Source organism: Bactrocera tryoni, chromosome 3 (assembly GCF_016617805.1).
Source record: "Bactrocera tryoni isolate S06 chromosome 3, CSIRO_BtryS06_freeze2, whole genome shotgun sequence".
In the NCBI taxonomy this organism is placed as follows: Eukaryota; Metazoa; Arthropoda; class Insecta; order Diptera; family Tephritidae; genus Bactrocera; species Bactrocera tryoni.
The window spans coordinates 21,519,841-21,541,439 of NC_052501.1; the positions used below are offsets into that span (position 1 = coordinate 21,519,841).

At 34.4% G+C, this 21,599-nt stretch overlaps 1 protein-coding gene across 3 annotated transcripts in view; it reads right to left on the reverse strand.

Annotated features, from left to right (window-relative positions):
* The window catches only part of LOC120770067 (aquaporin), a 113,693-nt gene that overhangs the window by 11,511 nt on the left and 80,583 nt on the right, over positions 1-21,599 (reverse strand). For all 3 annotated transcript variants that reach the window (XM_040097190.1, XM_040097191.1, XM_040097189.1), the window contains one exon: positions 20,245-20,438. In XM_040097190.1, coding sequence (XP_039953124.1) covers positions 20,245-20,438 — 194 coding nt within the window. The remainder of the gene's footprint in view (positions 1-20,244; positions 20,439-21,599) is intronic.

Consider the following 21,599-nt stretch of genomic DNA (forward strand, 5'->3'; position numbering starts at 1 on the left):
CGTTTTTCTCGAAACAATGTTTTTGAAATCGGTTGGCAAGTTTTTCGAGAACTACTAAATCGATATTCATGAAATTTTAAACAGGGCTTCCATGTACAATTCTTAAATACTTAGACAAAGGATTTTTTTTTCGATTACAACTATTTGGAAACAAATTTTCGAAATTTTCACTGTACTTTTCAGTTTTTTGCAAAAATTCAATTTTCAGTTTTTTTTTCCTTCGTCCATGTTCTAAGTTAAGGTTTTAACTAAAACGTGTATTTTTTCACTTTAGATGATCCCGTAAGGAGTTATACTGGCAACGCGGGTGCATCTTTTTACCGGAAACATCGCCGCAATGGCCGAGGTTAAAATATGTTTTTCCAGAAATTTCAGAATCTTTGTTAATAGTGTATTTATGTATGTAAGAATAGAAAATTTTAATAAAATATTTAATTTTTTATTTGAGAAAAAATTGTGGGAAAAGGCTGTTATTACCACAGGAAACCCATGTAGTAACCACTTAAAGAAATTGTTACAGATGAAAAGAACATCAAGTTTCAAATAAGTAGGAGAAAATTGTTCCGAATAAATTAAGTTCATTTAAGTTTTTTTTCAAACTTAGACTTAAAAGCAATACAATTTCTCTACCAAATTTAAAACTAAGCCGCGTCAACAAATGTTATTACTTGTTTTAGTAAAAAAAAAATATTATATCAATGCATTGTAATGAGGTCATATAGAGATTACGTCAGCAAATGCTATTTGCACAGAAAATGAACTTTTATAGCAACGGAAATTCCAAATTAAAAAAAAATCGCATAAAAATTTTGTTACGCAAAGGCCGCCGCGTAAATGGAAATTGCACTAAAATGGACTGAATGAAAATTTAAATTATACAAACAACATTTACTTTACATATTTTGTGCCGCCAAATGCAGTTCGACGAAATCATAAAATTCTGCAACATTTTTCAATGAATAACCAGTGCATTCAACAAGTCTCAATTCGGACGCAAACGCAATAAGCGTAACATAGCGACAAACGCATAATTTAGAAATAAAGATTGTAAAAAATGGTGACCACATCTGTTCAACGAACCGTCAGAATGTCGAAGCCCACAAACCACACAAATCAAATCTGGGCGCAAATGATTATCCAACGGCAATCCGTGCGGCTTACGGCACGACAGACCTGCAGCCACACAGTCACTAAATAATTGCCCGGCATTTGACAATAACAGTGCATAAATATACATACATACATATATACTATATAAGAATATGTGAGTGCGTGTGCCAGTGTAGCAAAACTCGAGCAGACAAGCGAACGCCACAAATTGATGCACGCCACAAAATTTACCACGCACCACACCACAAATGCGCCCATTGACCATGTGACAACGACAGCGGCAATGGCCACGGCTGCCGGTTTACTTTCGGTTAGCTGGTTAGTAGCCGAAATGGCGCACATGCGCACCGCTCGCGCACAATGTCGGTGGCAACGACAGCGTTTAACACATTTTAACGCATTTTTAAATGCCACCAAATGCCGTGTAAACAAATAATTACGCGCTCTTTCAATTACGCACGCACACACGTATGCGCAGCGCTTTTTCTATACGGGCAAGCGGAGCAGACTGCTGGTAGCCACATGGAGCTTGGACAAATCCAGCTTCACGGCGCGTTGCAAGCACACTTGCAGTGCCGACAAACGACAGTTGCAGTAACACGACCATCAGTGCCATACAGCGTCAGCGCAGTCGTAACTCATAACTTCAATTTATATGCTCAAGATTGTTAAAACGATAACGACCATGCCTGCCTGCGCGCCTGCCTACCAATTGACTAGCCATGGGCCCACTGATTTACGTTAGAAGCTTGTTTGACCAGCGTTCAGTTGGCAAAGGCTCGCGGCAGTCCGCTTTGGTTATTCAACTTGGCTTACTATTGGATTTAGTGTGGCCGCGTTGCGTGCCTTGAGAAGCAGATATGCACTTGCAGTGCGCCGAGGCGGGCTGTGTGGTACTGACGTTGTCAAATTCATTGCTTACCTAGCTCATTGCACTTGGCTGTTCGCCTTTACTTGCTGACTTTGACTTTTATTGCACGTTCATGGATCGACGCACTTCTTTGCCGCAGGCACAAGCAGCAAATTGAGGGTAAATAAGTGAGTGCCGTGGTATTGTGGGAGAGGTAATTTGGGTTTTTTGGTTTTATGTCGGTAGATCTATAGCTTAAGTTTAGATTGGAGCTCACATAAACTCTAAAATTGCTTCTTTTGGTTGATAATCTGCAAACCTAGGAGGTAATTTTTAATATGCGATGATCTTTTAGAGCCTATACTCTTTTGAAAATTTGAAGAAAAATGCATTTAAAATCAATGGAAAGTTATAAGCTTTACAAGTATTACTTGTATTATTTATTTTTTCCCTAATGAGCAGAGCCTTAGTTATGATCAACAAGAAAAGACGCTAACTTCGTTTGTATTGAAGATGTAATACACTTTACATATACAAAATATTCCTTACAAAAATATGATTTTGATCGGTTTGACAGCTATATGATCAATTATTTGGAGAATGCCATGCCTTAGACAATGATCCATGCGAAATTATGTGAAGATATCTCTCAAGCACTTGATACCGATCGTTCAGTTTGTATAACAGCTATAGCGGTCAGAAAATGCCGATTCCGACAAATGAGCAGCTTCTTAAGGAGAAAAGGGTGTGTATAAAATTTTAGATTAATATTTCAGAAACTGAGGGACTAGTTCGAGTATAGACAGACAGTCGGAAATGGCTAACTCGGCTCAACTCGTCATTCCTACCAATTAATACATATTTTATAGGGTCTCCGAAGTTTTCTTCTAGGTTTTATAAACTTTGTGGTTCTCTTGAGGGTGCAAAAATCTATATATATGAACAGAGATAGTAACAGAATTAAACATCCTGAACAGTACCACGAAGTTTGTAACAAGGAGATGTAGGAGATGTCGAAGGCCCTATAAAATAAGTATTAAATGATCCGAACATCATAGCTTAGGACCTTACATTTAGAAAATGCATCATTAGTAGTGAAGAAATATGGTTTTATAATTATGACGCCGATACTGTCCAACAAACAAGCAAACGGTGCTCCGAAAAACAAAAACAAAAAAAAAAAAATGCTGAAGACACTGAAAGCCTTCCCAGCAGAGATTTATAACAACTGTGTGGAAAATAGGATTAAAATTAAATTTGGAAGGCGATAACAAAGGATTGAATTAAAATATGTGTAAATGTAGTTCTATTGTCATTTCGTGTCAAATTTATTCAAATGGTTCAGCAGTGAAATGTCGGTCCCATTCTAATTATCATATGTACGGTTATAATATTAAAAATTCTAATTACGATATTTATTATAAGCAGATTATAAAACATTAGTCTTTAGTTGATTTTATTATGTCAAATTTAATGACGGTAAATTGACAATACCACAAGTTCCATTACTTGCTGTCTAGAGAAAAAATATTCAATCTGTGGACTTTACATTAGCTTAGTTAATAATTTGATTCAAAAAGTGTTTTCTGAACATTTTTAAAGCAAAATGGCAAATGGTTTTTTATGTCAAATTTAGTGATGCGAAAATGACAAAATCATTTCTCAATAACTTGTTCTATAGATAAAATGATTGAAATTAAGCATTAAAATGAAATAATGATCACTAATGATTAAATATCGGTTAAAATTAAGCTTAATTTTGTTTTTGAATTTGGGTCGGAAAGTAAAAATTGCTTCAAAAATAAATAACAACTCTTTGCACTGAACTGACGCGAACTGCCATTGACTTTGACGTAATGACCATAATAAAAAGACTGTAGTAATGGACAAACACCGTAAAGGCATCTGAGATACTATTCTGTACTTATTCAAAGCGTGCAGAAACGATGGCAAGACAATTTTACGCTCAAATGTCGCCTCAAATAAAACGGTGAAAAAATTAACAAAAAAGTTACTAAATTATGACACGAAAATAGCCCATATTTTTCTAACTTCATAAAGAATGTATTAAACTACCAAGTAGTAGTTAGTATCATCAATGGTTCTTGTGCTTAATTGATTCTTTTTACGGTTTATATTTCACACTAAAAGAATGGCAAAGATAATCGATTGAATTAGATAATCGACAAATTAATTAAAGCAATTTCTATTGGAATTGCTTAAAATGTTAATTTTCTGTCTGGTATGGCGTTGCTGAATATAGAACCTAATACCATTATAATTACACCAATTATAGGTTTAAAGACAGATTAAAATTCCAAAGAGTTGCGTAAAATCGCGCTTTGTTTGGACTGCATTATTAGAAGGTGGTTTTCTTGATTATTACATGATTTCATTAATATATGCATAACTGGACTAAGCCATCTAATTAAATAGAATTGAACCTATTTAGCTTGGCATTAGCCTGTTAAATTCTGGGCACGTACCAAACGACACTTGTAAATATTATGGCGAGTGAGAGAATGCGCTGCTGTCTTGGCATAAGTCCAGCGATGCGTGGGTGCGCTGAGTTGCAAATGTCTGCGAAATTGCTTTGCAATAAACAACTTACTGCTATTTATAAAACCCTTGTTATTTGAAGCATTTGCAACGCTGTGTGGCGCTTTCAAGAAATGACATATTTATGTAAATTAGTATCGTTTTTATAGTTGCAAAGTTTGCTTCCTGATAGTGCAACGAGACAGTTTTATGTTATCTATGGCATGAAAATCGCCAGATAAATTAGAAATGTGTAAAACTAGCAGCTGGAATACTAATAAGTCAAATGAAATTTCCCTGTCAAACGTTTTTCTATGATAAATATATGTATATGTATATGATATTGCAATTATTTACGTGTGTATGTATGTCAAATGCATCATTTGTATGCCTTGCAGCATTTTTCAGCGGTTACGGGTAGGCTGAGCCCATTTATTTATAAGCCATTCATCAATCAGCAAAACTATGACGGCTTTTCAATTCACAATTTATTTGCAAGTGCTGTAAGTGTTGCCATATTGTGCATAAATTGGCAATATATGGCAAATATGGGTTTTCCGTATTTTTATGAGCGATACGCAAAAGCTATCACGAACATTTATAACGAATGGATTGATGAGACTTTGAAGTAAATTTTCATTTACGAATATTTTTACTGATAAGTAGTTGAAATAAAGCAGTAGAAAGGAACGATTCAAATACGTTTTTTTATTCACCTAACCAGCATACAAATATTAATTCTAAAGGTATCCTTGTAATAACTGTTAGAGGCACAGTTGTCAAAACAGCGGCCAATGTTACTACATGTACTTGATATCTACTTTCAGTACCCAGCACGTCACTGCTATCGAAACTCCAATGCATTGAAAGAATTGCCGCGGAAAAGAACACATACACACTATGCAACTAAGAAAGGGATAGACCTAACGTACAAAGCAGCTTCGGTTATAATTGTGAGCTTTCATAGAAATTTTTGGTAGCGCTGTCGGGTAATTAACCGGTTACTTAACCGATAGCTGACGTGCAGGGAGCATTTTTAAGACATTTTTTAAGCCAAACTATCAATATTCTATAAAAATTACCATTCTAACGGAGAAAAACATATTGTTTAAATAAATAAAAAAAAATTATATTATATCCTAGAGGGATAGCTGTCAAAACAGCTTTTTAACACAAGCATTTGACATTTAAAAAAACTTGCTGAAACAAAGCTTAAGATTTTTGGAACTCGAATTCTGTTTGGCAAACTTACAGAGAACTTGCCAAGTAGAAATAATTTTGTGGTGTGGTATGGAAACTCCTGAAAATACTCTACAGGCTGCCTTTAAACAGAAAAATTTTGTCAAAGTTTTATTGATTAATGATTACTATTTTCAAAACTGAAAAGACTCTCCGAGTGACTGCTATAATGTGACTGTTTTAAACTTTAATGCTTTTTAATTTAGAGTTTTTGAACTAAAGATGGAAATTCTATGATATATATGATGTCTACAGTCAAAGAACACACCACGTCAATATTAATCGAATGAATCTTAACAGGATTACAACTGCATGTTACAACAAGCCATATAAGACAAAGTAACAAATTTTAAGAGATCGAATCATGCAAAGAAATGAACCTGTCTGTTGACTTCCTAATCTGTTGGAATTTGATTTGATTAGTCTACATTTTATGAGGTAGTAGATGTGATGACTTTTGAATGGCTTGTGGTGATATAGCAGCTCCTACCAACTATTTAGAAAAGAAAATTCTGTTCGAGAAGATAAGGGTAAAATAAAGCCCACATACCTGGATTAAAATAAATGTCCACTTCAGAATACTCCAATTCAACAAAAATCAACCAATATTGCTAAATATATACTATAATATCAATCAATTTCCATCAGTTATTCGTACTTTTTTTATCCCCTCAAGAAAATTGCCCCTCACTAGCAATTTATCTATGTTTACTTATGAAGGTTTGCATATATCGGTATATTCAAGGTCTTCAATGCAGTTTCATAAACAACTTTTTCTGTAAACAGTTATTAAAAATAAACAGTTAGTAGAATAATAAAAGCCAGCGGTATCGAAACTATTTACCATACTAAATTAATATTATTCAAAGAGTCTCTCGGGCAATTTAATTGCTGTAGTAAATAACTACTTATTTTGATGTGTTACACGATTTAAATTTTATTATTGTTTTTGTTATTAAAACATTAGTTAATCACATTATGTATGGCCTTTAATTGCATTCGTCATATCGTTAAAATTTTTAATGTCAGCTCATGAAATTGAAGAAAAAGAAAAAGCTATTATCGCTGCTTGAAACGCAATAAATCAAGTTTAATTATTGCTAGTACGAATACTAAGAAATACTATTTCAAAATTATCAATAAGTTACGCTTATAACCAAGCATTTAATTTTGTTACGCAATATCAGTATATACTAGCTTTCGGGTAATCAAAATGCGGCTCTTAAGGCTTTAAAAATAAAATATCGTTATGTGTTCAATAATAACATGGCCAGTAGCAATACTTCCGCGTTCGCAAGAACTTTTGCCAGGTGAGAGTCGTGAGAGGTTTAGTGAGCTTCTGTCGCCCAATATCCTGTTGCTATTACTGTTACTAATATGATAAAGGCTAATAGAGTATACAAAATTTCGCCTGATTGACTTAAAGTCAACCAGATGTACGGATTATATAAGGAATATGAGGCTTAGGCCAAGATCTAGACTAATTTCATTCTAACTCAGCGCTAAATCGAATAATTTTTAAGAAAACTTGTTCATTTGTTTTCTTTAAAATATCACGTATTTTGACCAACCTGAACGGTTTAAATTTAGGTGGAAAAACGAAGATCATTTTAGGGGGTATTTTGGGGACAGAGAAAGAGATGGGCTGTTTGTATTAATTTTAACATTGCTCTGGTAAACTCGAGAACTTATTTTGAAGCAATTTTATATATATACATTAATTATACTCATTGACTGACTTATACCGCATAAAACTTGTTCGAATAACTAAAATTATTTTAAGGAGTATATGGGAGTTGGGTGGTATTGACTCGATTTTATCTATTTTTTGCCAATACTACATGCAATGAACATGCCACAGACTAATAAAAATGCTCTCAGGATTTCATTAAAATACCTCACATGCAATCACCAATTAATATGAAATAAAGTCGGTCGGATGATCGAAAAACCTTAGTTTAGTTGTATGGGGGCTAGGTTAAGTTTTCGCCTAGTTTTATCCATTTTAGGCACAAAGGTACACTGTTATTTGTTAAACAGACTCTTTCCTTTTCATTTAGATAACTCAGATATGAATGCGTCCAATTTTGACCTCGGACATATAAAGCTCTCTCATGCCATCTCGGTGGTAAAATTTAATTACTCTGACGTGTTTGGTTACTGATTTATCGCACGTTTGGTAGTTTTTATCAAAACCGTTACATGGGAAATGGACGGGCTTGTCACACGATTTTTTACCGTGTAGTCTCAACAACGCCTACATTTTATAGATTTGTTTAACATGTTATAGATAATGTAAATATCAATATTCTATACATGAAAGCTTTGAAGCGTATATCATTGAAAATGGTCCTTATTTCCACTTCTAATATTCTGAATTTGAGGATATTTATTATTTAGCTTATATAAAATCGGGAGTAAAAGAATTACCATACAATGCAATACACATATGTATATGGTGCTAGAAAGTGGTTAATGATTAAAATGTTCTTTTTGACCTCTTTAATGATGTCCTTCGAATGATGGATTCTGAGCAAATTTTTGGTCGTCAGTCAATTTGGGCGGAACAAACCATGCACACACCTTTCGGAAGCCCAAATGTTCGGTCAAAATTTTTGTTTTGGAGATGTTCAATTCCATTTCTATGAATTTCAATGATGATTTCGGCTGATTTTTGATGAATTCACGCACAGTTTCGATGGAATTTCCGGTGATCACGGATTTTGATTGGCTCACATGTTGATCGTCATTTATGTCCTCACGACCTCTTAGAAAACCTTGAAACCACTCATGCACTCTGCTACGGGATAGGCAATCATCGCCATAAACTTGTTTCGTCAATTCAAACGTTTCGGTAAAAGTTTTACCAATTTTAAAACAAAATTTAATGTTGGCTCTTTGTTCGAAGTTTATTTTCGCACCGATAACACAAACATACTGACACTTAAAACGCAATAATTTCACTTCCAATCAACGAAATGTCATGAAATTCTCACTGGACAATCGATGAAGATAGCGGATTCTAACGCTCCAGTCAATATATAAAAGGTTCAAAAAGTCCTGTTTACTTTGGAACATTCCTTGTAGTCCTATACCGCCGGATTTAAGACTTTTATATGACGCAATTTTTGATAAGCCATGGCTGTTTCAGGGAGCACCTCCACAGATTTAGCCTCGATGACGACACAAAATGTTCATTCTGCAGCGGTGTTGATGAAAACGCCGAGCATTTCTTTTTCTATTGCTCGATATATATCGACGCATTTCCGCGAAAGTATCGTATGTAAAAAAACGAAATTTTAAAGGAAGAGGTTTTTTTTAAATTACTCAGCTTAGAATGGGAAAATCATATCCAAATTTTTTTAGGTTGTATTGTATTAGCTACAGGAACGAACGCCAACTTAATTTTTGTCAGTAATGGCGCATTTTTCTAAAAAAATAAGGATATTTAAACATACGATACTTTCGCGAGCTTTCATGTTTTAGTGAGCTTAGCCGCAAGAAGTATGACATACGATAATTGCAAAAAAAAATATTTATTGTACGAAATAAGCTAACAAAGGTAGTGCAATCATTTTATTATTACAATATATATTTTATTACTTATTTTAATCTTCTTCATCCGTTTCCTCCAAACAGTCCTTTATTAAATTTGAATGTCGAAAGTTTAAGTATTCCTTATGCTACTTTTGTGGTATACTATTTTTATTACATAAATTACTTAAGTCTACGAATTTTTTTGTTGATATATTTAATTTACAGCTATATAAAGATTCAATGTTTTGGTTAACGTTGAACAAATTAATAAGTTTTTTGTTTGAGTTTTCGAAATACTCGTAGCTTAAATCTATTGACAATTGTTCTTTTCTAATAATAGCGATACGTAATTTACTTAAGTTTAAAGTTTTATTTTTAAATAGTGAGTTCGCAAAAAGTTTCCAATTCTTAAAGTCAGTGTGATGTAATTCTATGCATTCGTACCCTCACGGATTTGTTCTTGAATTTCTAATCAGTGTCGGCCATTCACTGGTTGCCCAAACATTGGTTTCTGATAAAAGATTCTATAGTGCTGTGTACTGAGTTTACCGGCATCATAGTGTGTCCGGGAAGTAAATAGGTAATCTTTATTGTTTTTAGGAAAATATAAGTATTTAAAAAATATGATATCATTGCTAGCACAGCCTTGTTCTTATTTTGTCCTGAGCAACTATCGCAATAAAGGCTCAGATCATCGGTTTTTTTCCGGCTATCTAGAATAAGAAGATACCTCAAGAGAGCTGAGCATATTTCATTACTGCCACTCTTGCCATCGATTTCGCCCCACAAAAAACAGTATCCATTTCGGGTCCCACTTTCATACACACTTAGGTTGTAGTAAGCATTTGCGTGAATAAAAAAGGGTAACATTTTTGGAAAAAGGAGTATGCAAAACCTTTTGCATATCGAAACTATCGCAAAGAAATTTTTGTCCCATTTTACTTTCCGCTTGTTCTTTGAGAAAAGTAGCTGTACTTTGTTTTTTTTAATATTTATTTGAATTTGAAATTCTTTTGAATTCTGAACTTTTTCTCTATCATCTTTGTTAATATACTTTATATTTTCGCAAATCGTGCATTTGTCCTTTTTTGACAAATGGAAGCCAATTGAAAACTCTGTATTAAAAACATTTCGAAATATTCGGCAAGATACTGTGAACTCATTTAAGCCTTGATCTTCCAAATAAATAAGATACAATTTATATAAATTGGAACTGGAACTGGAACTGAATTCCCTTGGTAAATAGACTTTTTGATTATTTTTACGGCAATAGTGTGATGGTACTGCTGGCAACTTTTTTATGTAAGCTTTGATAAAATCTATTGTACGATGGTCTGTTTTATTATGTGGTGCTTTTTTTCGGCTTTCAAAACTAATAGTTTTCTTTAATGCATGTCTCAAAACCATTTGAGAAAATATTTAAAGTTTTCAAAAAAATTTTGGCAAACTTTAAATATTTTTCCATCCCACAATAGGGAATATTCAAACGTCCAGTTTCGCCTTTGCACACGCTTTGCTTCCTGCCCAGCTCGCCTTTTTTTAATTTGCTTTCGTTTGATATTTGCATGAAGCCATGTTAGCCGTCTTGTGTTTGACATACCCCAGTAATGTTCGTTAATATTTTGCCGGGAAATGTCTGGCACACTTCGACAATCCTTCTTACATTTGGTATTTATACACGGGTTAGGAAGTACTCTATTGTCATTTTTCTTCTTTTCCTTTCTCACTGGTTTGCGCTTAAGTCCACGTTTTCCAACGCAGCACTCTTCATCATCGTTATCGCTATCACTATATGGGACTGGTGATTTCACAAGCTATGGTGTTTAAAATTTTGTTAGTTTAACTAAATTTTATAGACTGCAATTGATACATTTATACTGTTACATTTACTTACACTTCACATCTATCTAAAAACACTTCATGAGCTAGCTAAACGAAACAATATAGGCATCAATTCTTCACATGAATAACTTGACAATAATTAAGTGAAGCATAGTAAGTAACTTACTTACTTTTCCATGGGTAAATTCCATAACAAATAAATCATTTGTTGATCACAATTGTTTATATTTTGTTCACTATTGATGTGTTTGAAACTAAATGAAGACTAATTTGGGCTTTCACAGCTTCACTTATCACCAGATAGATCAATGAATATCAAAACGTACACCAAGAATTAACGGCGTAAAGAGGAATTAACGGCAAAATGGAAAGAGCACATAATGAAGATATGAAAATGTTGTTATATCTCTATATTTTTAGTAGCGTTTGCAGTAATTCGTTCCACATGCAAAAAAATGTGTATGGACTTTACGATAATTTTGCGCGAACAGAAAAATTCACAGTTACATACGATAAAATTGAAACTTAGTTTTTATTGGAACTATAGCGTTTTCTCAGTTATATTATTTTGCAGGATAGTGAGACATAAGTTTTCTAACAATTTGGCATTAAAATCTCAATTTCGATAAAAAGTAACATACGATACTTTCGCGGAAATGCGACGATATAGTGGAGAGAACTAAAATCGAACGGATAATAAACCAAAGGATGATGCCTGACAACATTATATGTAAGTCACGTGCAATCAACGCTGGTATGGGCGAAAATGAAAGGGTGGGCCGCAATAGTGATCTAAGAACTCAGGATAAGAGAACGGCAGCGAAGAAGATTAAGACCAGCAGAATAATCTCGCAAGAAGTTTGTGAAGAGGCATTCTTACTCAGTTTGGTCTTCCGAAGTAAAGCCTAACGGCGGTCCTGCAGGCCAAAATACAAGCTAAATCAGCCGGAGTTAAGGGTTAAAGTAAAGTTAGATAATGCTAACAGGGCGTGTTCCAGAAAGAGGAGTATCTTTAGCGGGCAATATGAGTCGTGCTTGATGCCTTTCTACAGCGGCAGCAGCATACTTGGAACCAAAAAACATATATGGTATACTACAAATTTTGGAGAGTTTATAATAATTAACGGTGTAACACGATTATTGGTGGGATCTCGCTTTTCTTATTAAACATACGGAAATCTTACTTGAGAAATCGTAGCATCGTGTTTTTATCTTCGTTCATTATCCAAAGGCAATAATAATTGATAATGTCCTCAGTAAAGGGTATCCGTTCTTAAGATATTTTAACTATCAGAGAATTCTTTGCAAAAATTATTGTTTTTATCTAAATGACGTCAATAAGTTATATCCACATTTATTGTTTGTATGTGCGTACGAAAATATAAATAGAAAATAGGTCTGGATATTTTAATACGCTGCGTATGTTGATTTTTAAACATGAGATAAACCTGTGTCACCGTTATGGCACCTAATTTCATTAACCTAATTAAATATACAGCACTGCATTAATCGAGAAACAACCAACGATAAGGAGATAAATAAACAAAATAAAGATAATTTCAAACCAAGAATAGCAAATAGCGACTTCAACAATTAATCAAGAAAACACAAGCTCATTTGGACCAAGGACAAGGTGAAAAAACGAAACAAAAAATAAAAATAAAATTATCTTTCTCTCGACACATTTCGGCGTTTCAAAGCGTTTTGTGGTCTGACGTTGCATTGCTGCCTACGTATGCACAATATCACATGGGCTCCCCAAACATTTGTGCAAATATGCACAAGTAAATATTATAACAATTGGCTCTGTCAATATCAAAGCGATATCGCACACATTGTTATCTCTGGTAGTCAATGGCAGATATGTACATACATCGCATAAATTCATTATAATCATGTTAACAATAATTGAACGCCTACTGTGACGGTTAAGTGGTTGTGGTTGCCGTAGTTGTTGTTGTGGTATTTATTGCTTCATAAATTCGCGTGCAATACTTGTGATTAGCAATTAAATTGGCTGGCCCACACTGCAAATAATAGTAATGCTGACAACAACAAAAACCAGCAATGACAGCAAAAACAAAAACAACAACAAAAATAATACCATTCAAGTAAAACACCTGTTTGCATGTACTATATGTGTATATGTATGTATGTATGTATGCATGTGTGTTGTGTGTTTATATGCTTGTATATGTGCACTCATATGCACTCACATTGTGTGCGCATAAATTGAACGGTAAATGATATTACATAAATCAACATGAGAAAATGTGCAAAAAGTGCAACAAAACAGAACAATGGGCTTGTCGAGTTCAGCTGAGTGATGGAAAGCTGGGTTGGTTGATAAGTTAAACTTATTATTGACAGTGCTTGCTAGGCAACAACAACAATGTATGCATATAACTTTTACAATGCTAAGGTTGAGCTGGGCGTATATTTGCATGAATATATGGGGGTATCTATTTAGATTAGGGTGGTTCTTAAACATTTCATTAATGATTTTTGTAGTCTCCATAAATTTAGATTAGTTTCAGGGTACTTAAAAAAATTAATTACTATTAATACCCAAGCACTGATATTACGAACGTTGGTGAGTCTATATTCTGAAAATACTAGTTTTCAAAACGCGCTCCACTAAGTTTTATGCAAGCTGTGAGGTTTTTGAAATTTTAGAAGGCCTAATACGGTTGCAGCCGAACATTTTATACTATTGAACCTAGCACGAAATACCTTAAAGTGCAAATCGTCAACCAGAGGATACAAATCCAAGCAATTATATATACAGATGAACTTCCCTAACTCGAATAATCATAAATCTATAGTACTGTCAATTCAAGAATTTGAGTTACGGATAACTTCGAGTTATGGAAGTATAATATATAAAACTCATACCTGACCGACATATTCGACAAAAGGTTTCTTAGAAAGACGATAATCATTATCCATATGTATTATATGGGAATTGGGAGTAGTCGGGTAGATGATTTTATTTTATTGTTTTGTCAATACTCCATTCTATTAATATGCCACATACTAATAAAATGTTCCCTGATGTTCATTAAGGTACCATCACCAATCATATGGAGTAAAGACACCCGAATGTTATAAGTTTGTTTTATGAGGGTGAGGTGAAGTTTGCTGTTATCAGTAAAATACGCTCTCTCATTTCATAGAGATAACTCAGATGTGTAGCGGTTCAAAAGATATGTACATTAAACTTAATAGAGGACGGGGCCACGCCAATTCCAATTTCATCATGATATCTTTAATTTTTACTCAAGTTATATCTTGAACGACGGACGGACAGATGAGACAGTCACTGGATTTCAACTTTTCTCGTCATCCTGATAGTTTCTGTATAAATATATATATATATATATATAGTTTCTGTATAAATAACCTTATATCTATCTCAACTACTTATAGAAGATACGTACAACTGTTAGGTGAACAAAACTATTATATTCTGTATCCGATCAGATTTGATCCGGACTGGTCTATTCAAACTGCGGCCGCAAATCGAATTCAAAGAAAATGATTATTAAATTCGTGTGAAGTGTGATCCCCATTGGTCATTTCGTGTATAATGCTTGGCAGCGAAAAAGTTTGTCTAGCGTCAAAAGATTGAGAGTTTTCTTAAAATTTTGTGTTTCCAATAATGGCAACGAAACAATTGAAAATGTTGCTGTGGTGTTTTGGGGAACCTACTTTATCACGACCATCAGTATTTGAGAGGCACAAAGCATTCAATGAAGTTCGCGATGTCATCAGAAACTTGCCTTATAAGGGTCGGCCTCATATTAATGACGATAATATGTTAAATTAACAGTGCTTGAAAAATGTCGTGTTGGCATTAGAGACTTAGCGAAGGACCTAATCATCTATTGTGGATCGAATTAATACATTTTTATTAATGTTTTGGGCACGAAGCATGTCATTGTCAAAGTCGTACCAAAATAACTTAATTTTTTACAAAGCAGATTTCCTGATGTTAGGTCTAATTGTTATGAGATGGTATATACATAAAGTTACATTTAAAAAATCTCTTTAAGATTGAGAAAAGTTATAGCCTGGTTTATTTTGCATTCCGTAGGCATTATTGATAAGTAATTTCTTTGAAAAGAGTTCGATCCATCGCTTCTATCGAAAGTGAGCTTTAAAGTCAAACGATTTCCAAAACAAACAAAAAACAAGTAAGGAAGGGCTAAGTTCGGGTGTCAAACATTTTATACTCTCGCATGATAAAGTATCATTGGTTCCTAATGTATACAGAGAAGGCATCAGATGGAATTCAAAATATCGTTATATTGGAAGAAGGCGTGGTTGTGAACCGATTTCACCCATATTTCGTACATGTCACCAGGGTGTTAAGAAAATATTATACACCGAATTTCATTGAAATCGGTTGAGTGGTTCCTGACATATGGTTTTTGGTCCATAAGTGGGCGAGGCCACGCCCGCTTTCAATTTTTAAAAAAGGCCTGGATGCAACTTCCTTCTGCCATTTTTTCCGTAAAATTTAGTGTTTCTGACGTTTTTTGTTAGTCGGTTAACGCACTTTTAGTGATTTTCAACATAACCTATGTATGGGAGGTGGGCGTGGTTATTATCCGATTTCTTCCATTTTTGAACTGTATATGGAAATGCCTGAAGGAAAGGAAGTAGTTTCCGAGATATGTACAAAAAACTTAGTAAGGGGCGGGGCCACGCCCACTTTTCCAAAAAAAATTACGTCCAGATATGCCCCTCCCTAATGCGATGGACAGACGGACGGACAGACAGACATCCGGATTTCAACTCTACTCGTCACCCTGATCACTTTGGTATATATAACCCTATATCTGACTCTTTTAGTTTTAGGACTTACAAACAACCGTTATGTGAACAAAACTATAATACTCTCCTTAGTAACTTTGTTGCGAGAGTATAAAAATCAGTATCAATTGAGCAAGGACTAAATGATTTCAATCGGATGGTAAAAGAAGTCATACGTGAAAATATCACGTTATTAGTTCCAACTTTTGGTGACCGAGGTTTATTAAGATTTGTTAATTGGGTGCCTTGCTTAGATTATTTGACTTACTTTTTCCACTTTTTTGTGAGCCATAACAAACAAAGCTGATATCTCAGTTCGCTAACAATATTCTATGTGATATTGGTGTAATAAGGCCCATTTTTAGAAAAACTTATAGTCAGTGAGACCAACAGGATTATCTGCATAAGACGCTTGAAAAACACCTCAAATGGAAAAGTTTAATTAATCCTAAATATTCAGAATTTATTGCCTGTATTTGATTTATACGATATATGATATGATATTTTCTTAAGAATCACCTTAAAATACAGACAATCGCGTATATACGCCTATGTATGCTTATATAAAAAGCCCAACGATTGTTCCACGCAAATCCAAAGAGCATGCAATTAAATGCAACTATTTTTGCTATTTTTTCTCAAATATTTTAACAACATAAATTTGAGGTAAATTTCGCAAAATTTCATAATTTATTAATTCAATTATTATTTTGATTAATATGCTATTTTTCATATGAAAAACATAAATTTCAGCGGAGGACGGGCTATCGTTTGGACCATTTGGAAAGAAACATAAATTTTTCGACTAAATATTAGTTGGCATACCAACAATTAACTGATGGATGATAACCGCAGGATAGAAATGTGCGAGAATACTTCAGGCGATCACTCTGCGTCAAGTAGCATTAATGCGCTGACATTTGCAATGCTGCAACATGTTCAATGCTACAGTGGCGTGCAGTGAACTATGCGCAATAGCCAACCCAGTGGCATCGCGCAACAACAAATAGCACAAAATTTAATGCAATTGAAAAAAGAAGTAATTCAACAACAACAATAACATAATTCAGTTATACAGTCGCATACCAAAAACACACACATGCACGGCTAACGAGCGCCTAAGCGAGCGTTGATTAAAGCTAATTACGGCAAATACCTGCCATTTGCACCGCCGCGCCCTCTGCGAGACACCGCTTGCATCCACTTCGCGGCGCTTTACCTCAATCTAGAACTTCGTTGCACGCAGGCGCGTTGCACTTGTCATTGCTTAAGTACGTGCGTGTGTAAATAGTCGCACATTTACTCAAATATATATATACAAACATACATCTAAGTATGTGTGTGTGTTTTTGCGCGCGTAATTAAGCGTTGCAAGCGCTTCAGTTGGCGTTTGTTGACAAATCAGTTGAACGATTTACCAGCAGATACTCGCTTTAATACCGTGCGTTTGGCGCGCGCTGTCACGCAAGCGCAGCCGCCGCACGCTCCCATTCACAGAAAATACAGAAAATGTGGTTTTGTCAGCGTTACAATTTGCTGGCTACTTTTCATTTGTATTTGCTGTTTGCTGCACTAGCAACATACATACATACTATTATTCTTTTTTACAAAACAAAAGCAAAAAAAAAAACATTTTTATGCCCCGAGTTTTATTATTTCAATCGCAGTTAATTGTTTGTCTTAATTTTTGCTTTTATGCCTAGCTGGTTTGACAACTCTGAAAAGTAAATGCCAATGTCTTAGAAATATGTGGCTTAGGCCTAAATATGAGTTCATTACTAGTTTATTAAAAGTGTGTTAAAACGGCGGTGCACAGTGGTCAGCTGTACTGAGAATTGCAGTAAAAAATATTTTTGACCAAATATGTGTAATTTGACAATACTAATGCTGAAAAAGGCTTTGCCAAAAATTTTAACATTTCGAAAGATTTTAGATTATTAGTTTGGAATTTTTTCGAAAAGGAAGAGAATCTTTTAAGAATTTTGTAACCCCTAAAAAAACTAAGAAGGATCTGCAGAGATATTTTGTGAAGAAATATAATGATCAGACAGAGGACTGAAGAAAATCTTTTATAAAGTTAGTATAAGTCGGTAAATGTAGCTGTGAGGCCTTAACATAGAAGCTATATATGTATACTAACACTCATCAATTTCAATATTTTCTTCTTGAATGCTCCACCCAGAACAGATCAAGACTACAATACCTTGGATTTTATGCCTTTAAACATCAAGATAAAAAAACGGAGTTTTTTCATCAGGTTTCACAAAGAAATGTATACAAATGTTTTGATTAAATGAGATCTTGCCATCTTGGAAATTCAGCTATCTAACCTCAAATGAAAGTACTCCGAGCGCCATGCATTTGGGAGTGGCCAGAAATGATTCTATTACAAATGGGTCAAGCAGCTCACGACTTCCGATCTTTTGTTTGAAGGCGAGCTAAAGTGAGAAGGCGAAGCATCCCTCCCGTGCTCTGGGTTTGGGACTCGCCACGAAAAAATCATCCCCACGAAAAAAACACCCCCAATGAAAAGAAGAAAACACACTCGGATGAGTAAAAAAATCTCAAATCTCTTTTGATAAAAAAATCTCAACTGAATATACTAACAAACACCTCTTGTTTTGAGACATACCAGAAGAAGCACCGAGAAATCGCAAAGTAACAGCTCAACAAAGCAAGCGAAGGCAGTCAAAAGGGCGGCATGAACTCGCGAACTGTGCGCTCAAAGTTAATTAAGGAATGTATTTTCTAACTAGACATAACTAATTCGTTTGGGTGACTGGTCATAGTGGAATCCCTGGAAACTGCAAAGCCGATGTGCTACCGCTTACATTGGAATGGGAACGGGTTGGATCTCAATTGGACCTTTTATGCGCTAAGTAGGTACTCTGCCCTCGAGTAGAACGAAGAAAATCGACTGAGCGGCTTGCCCTTAGCAAAGTTCAACTTTTCGAAATCATCGGAGCTCTTACTGGAGATTGTTTAATAGGCATTCATGCTTAGTCTTACTTAATTTAGTTGGACGTAAATTTTTTAATTTGTTTTTCCAAGACTGAGGTTGAGACATCGCGCCAGTCGTACCTTCGGCGAAACAGGAGGCATTGCCTCCTTAACCGTTATAATAAACTTGTGACTGCCTCAAAGCGGTTTGGCGATTTAAGAGGGTTTGTATGATAAGTTTTATAGGTACTACAGCGTTATAAGCTGTCTAAGTGAGTTCCCTTTAGGCAGACGAGTGAAAAAACAATTATTATTATATATTTTTTTTTTAATTAAAGTATCTGTATAATATTTAATCAACCCGGCTGGAGAAGCAAGCGATAGAGAGTGATCAGCTTTTTCGATTCTTCTTTTTCCATTGAAAATCTTTTCCAAACCAAATCATGGAATTTTGAACAGCCGGCAGAAGATAGGCCGGAAAACTATATGTATGTGACCTGGTCTACGAAAAGGGAGTTAACGTGCGAAAACTAGTTTTCTGGGAAACAGCTGTTAAAAATCAAATCCATACGAATCAACTAAAAAGCGAAAATTGATTTTTTGACACCTAAGCCTCCTTTCCGTAGAGCAGGTCACATATAAAGAAATACCAACCGCTTGATAGGAAGACAAAATATTTATATTCTTACTAAGAAGGCATCGAAGTAGAATATAAAAGTCGTTCTTCCTATCTCAGTTTTCGGTCAGACACCGGTGATTTCTATATTAAACATTATCACTCAATTGTGTACAAATAATTTTCGGCAAATCCGAATATAAGAACTTTCTTAAAGCAATTCTGAATTTTTTTTTGGAAAATAAGCAAATTTTCCACACAAATATTTACTTTGTAGCCATCTGTGACTTGCTTTATCGACTCATTTGTGTAAGTATCATCTGCTTGCACTTTGATTGGCATAAACCTACCCCAACGAACAATTATGTGCAAATTGGTTTAATAACCAATACTTTGCAAGCTTGTTCTACGGCGATTAAATGGAGATGAGCAATTGAAAAGTGTGATCATTTAGCTTTAATTACGAGTTTAACCTTGCAAACGAGCACAGGTGCAATTAATTTTTATAAAAAATAAAGAAAATGGAATTCAGTTAAGTATTTCGAAAGTTAAAGCTCAGCTCATATAAAAAAGTGAAAATAAATGAATAAAATATATTAATCAAAATAAAGTGAAAACAATAAACTAGTAAGAAAATTCAAATTTTCTAAATGTAGTATGGCACAGACTTGTTTAGTCATTAATTAATTTTTACTTTTTTTTGTTTTAATTGAAATTAGTTATTTTGTTATAAATAATGTAATTTTGCACTTACCAGCGCCATGGTGGCCACCACCAAACCGAAGCAGAAAGCGATCTGTGGCACCGATGGTGAGTACGCATCACCGCCGGTGCAACTGCCAACACCGATGGCGACCAAGAAGAAGGTGCCCAAAAATTCGCCAATTAGAGCGCGCCATATCTTCTTATTCTCTGTGATGTCACTGACACCAATGATTTTCGGAATGTCTGTAATGGAAGAGATGAGGAAAATTAAAGAATTGTGATTATATACATGTTAGGTTAGATTAGACGGCTGATGCCTCAACCTACTTATATACTATGTACATGTGAAAAATAAATAATAAATGTAAGTAAATATAAAAAAAATATATGAAAAAGTTTGAGTTGATATCAAAAAAAAAATTAAATTATTCAAAATAAGCAGGAAGAGCCGGCCATGCAGCAATTAATAATAAAAAACATATTTGTGTGTATCTAAAGCTATGTATATCTGAATATTTATAATAAGAAATATATGACCTGAAGCACTCTAGCACTATATGAAAATATTTGCGTGCGCTATTGGTCACTCAACATTTATGTAAATTTAAATATATTTATAAACATACTCTTCACTTCTTCAAATACACAAAATATTAGATACTCATGCCAGTTGTCATTTCATTGGCGCTTCAAATGACAGCAAAACAAAACAACACAAAGAACTTATTTGTGAAAGCAAAAATTTCATTACGCAAGAATACCACCAAAGTTATTGGGGCTAGTAAAAGCATTTTGATGTTCCGGCATATGAACGTTAAATTGCTGCGAAGCAAATCAATCAACAAAGTCTAGTATCTTGACTTGGCGCTTGCAGACAAGGAGTAGCGTTCTGTCGATAGCAATAACTAACTTTATTTATACAAATAAACAAACAGTTCTTTGTATATGAATTCTGATATCGAACCACAAATTGAAGCGCAAAATACCATAAATTTTCATATTTGTTTTAACGCCCATAAAGACTAAGTGATTGCTTTGATTGACAGGCGTGAATTTTGACATTTGTATAAACATACCAAAACACACAAAAATTTACTGATTGTCGTTTACAGTTGTCGTTTTTAACGCACGTCAAATGAAGATACAAATTTTTTATTTTATTGGTGGGAAACTACGCGACGCATGATGTCTACAAATGGTATGTGACACTGGAGTGTAAAGTATTTGATTTATAGAATTTTGATACTTAAGCATGAATTAATACTACTGTGGGCAAAAAATAATAAGACTTTTTAATTTTCGCTCGAAAACCTATTCCTCGAAATATTTTTGTTCTATTTCTGCCAAAGCGTTTAAGAATCGCTGATTAACCATCAGAGATATTACTGTCATCGTTGGAATATC